General features: G+C 34.0%; 1 protein-coding gene across 1 annotated transcript in view; it reads left to right on the top strand.

The window, feature by feature from the left end:
* Window positions 1–477, top strand: part of LOC111655514 (uncharacterized) — a 13,159-nt gene that overhangs the window by 4,780 nt on the left and 7,902 nt on the right. The window contains exons 9-10 of the mRNA XM_087174152.1: window positions 17–64; window positions 205–252. Of these exons, the coding sequence (XP_087030278.1) occupies window positions 17–64; window positions 205–252 (96 nt within the window). The remainder of the gene's footprint in view (window positions 1–16; window positions 65–204; window positions 253–477) is intronic.

Below are 477 nucleotides of genomic sequence, written 5' to 3'. Positions count from 1 at the left end.
CATTTTTACTGCACAGATCTGCTCTGAAACAAAGAGAGGAGGAACTGAAATCAGTCAGACACAGGTACTGTACATGTGAAAAGATGAAACTACAAATATCAATTTCTTACATACAGTCAAATTAGAACATCATTGATTTTGATAATAACTCTGTGTTCTCAAGTGTCTTAACCAGACTAACCACAGATGATGTTTTTACCACAGTTTTACTGAGATGGAAACATTTTACAAAGACAAACTTGAAGAGGAAAGGTCAGTATTTTTCTGAAGGTACCTTTTAATAATGAAACAGACTGTAAATTAACTGAAGCTTCATCACAGTGTGGACGCAGTAAAACCTGTACATTATAAACCAATCCAACACAACAGCTCTGTAATACACTGAAAATAACTGTGTTTTACCATTGACACAAACTTTAATTCAGCTGATTCTTCATATGTTTCAGTAATAACATGAAGCTTTTTCACACGCTGCAT

Source organism: Seriola lalandi, unplaced genomic scaffold (genome assembly GCF_002814215.2).
Source record: "Seriola lalandi dorsalis isolate HSWRI2012SDOR001 ecotype SW California unplaced genomic scaffold, Sedor1 jcf7180002054321, whole genome shotgun sequence".
Taxonomy (NCBI): domain Eukaryota; kingdom Metazoa; phylum Chordata; class Actinopteri; order Carangiformes; family Carangidae; genus Seriola; species Seriola lalandi.
The sequence above is the reverse complement of the archived record's forward strand: the minus strand, read 5'-3'. Positions and strand labels throughout refer to the sequence as shown.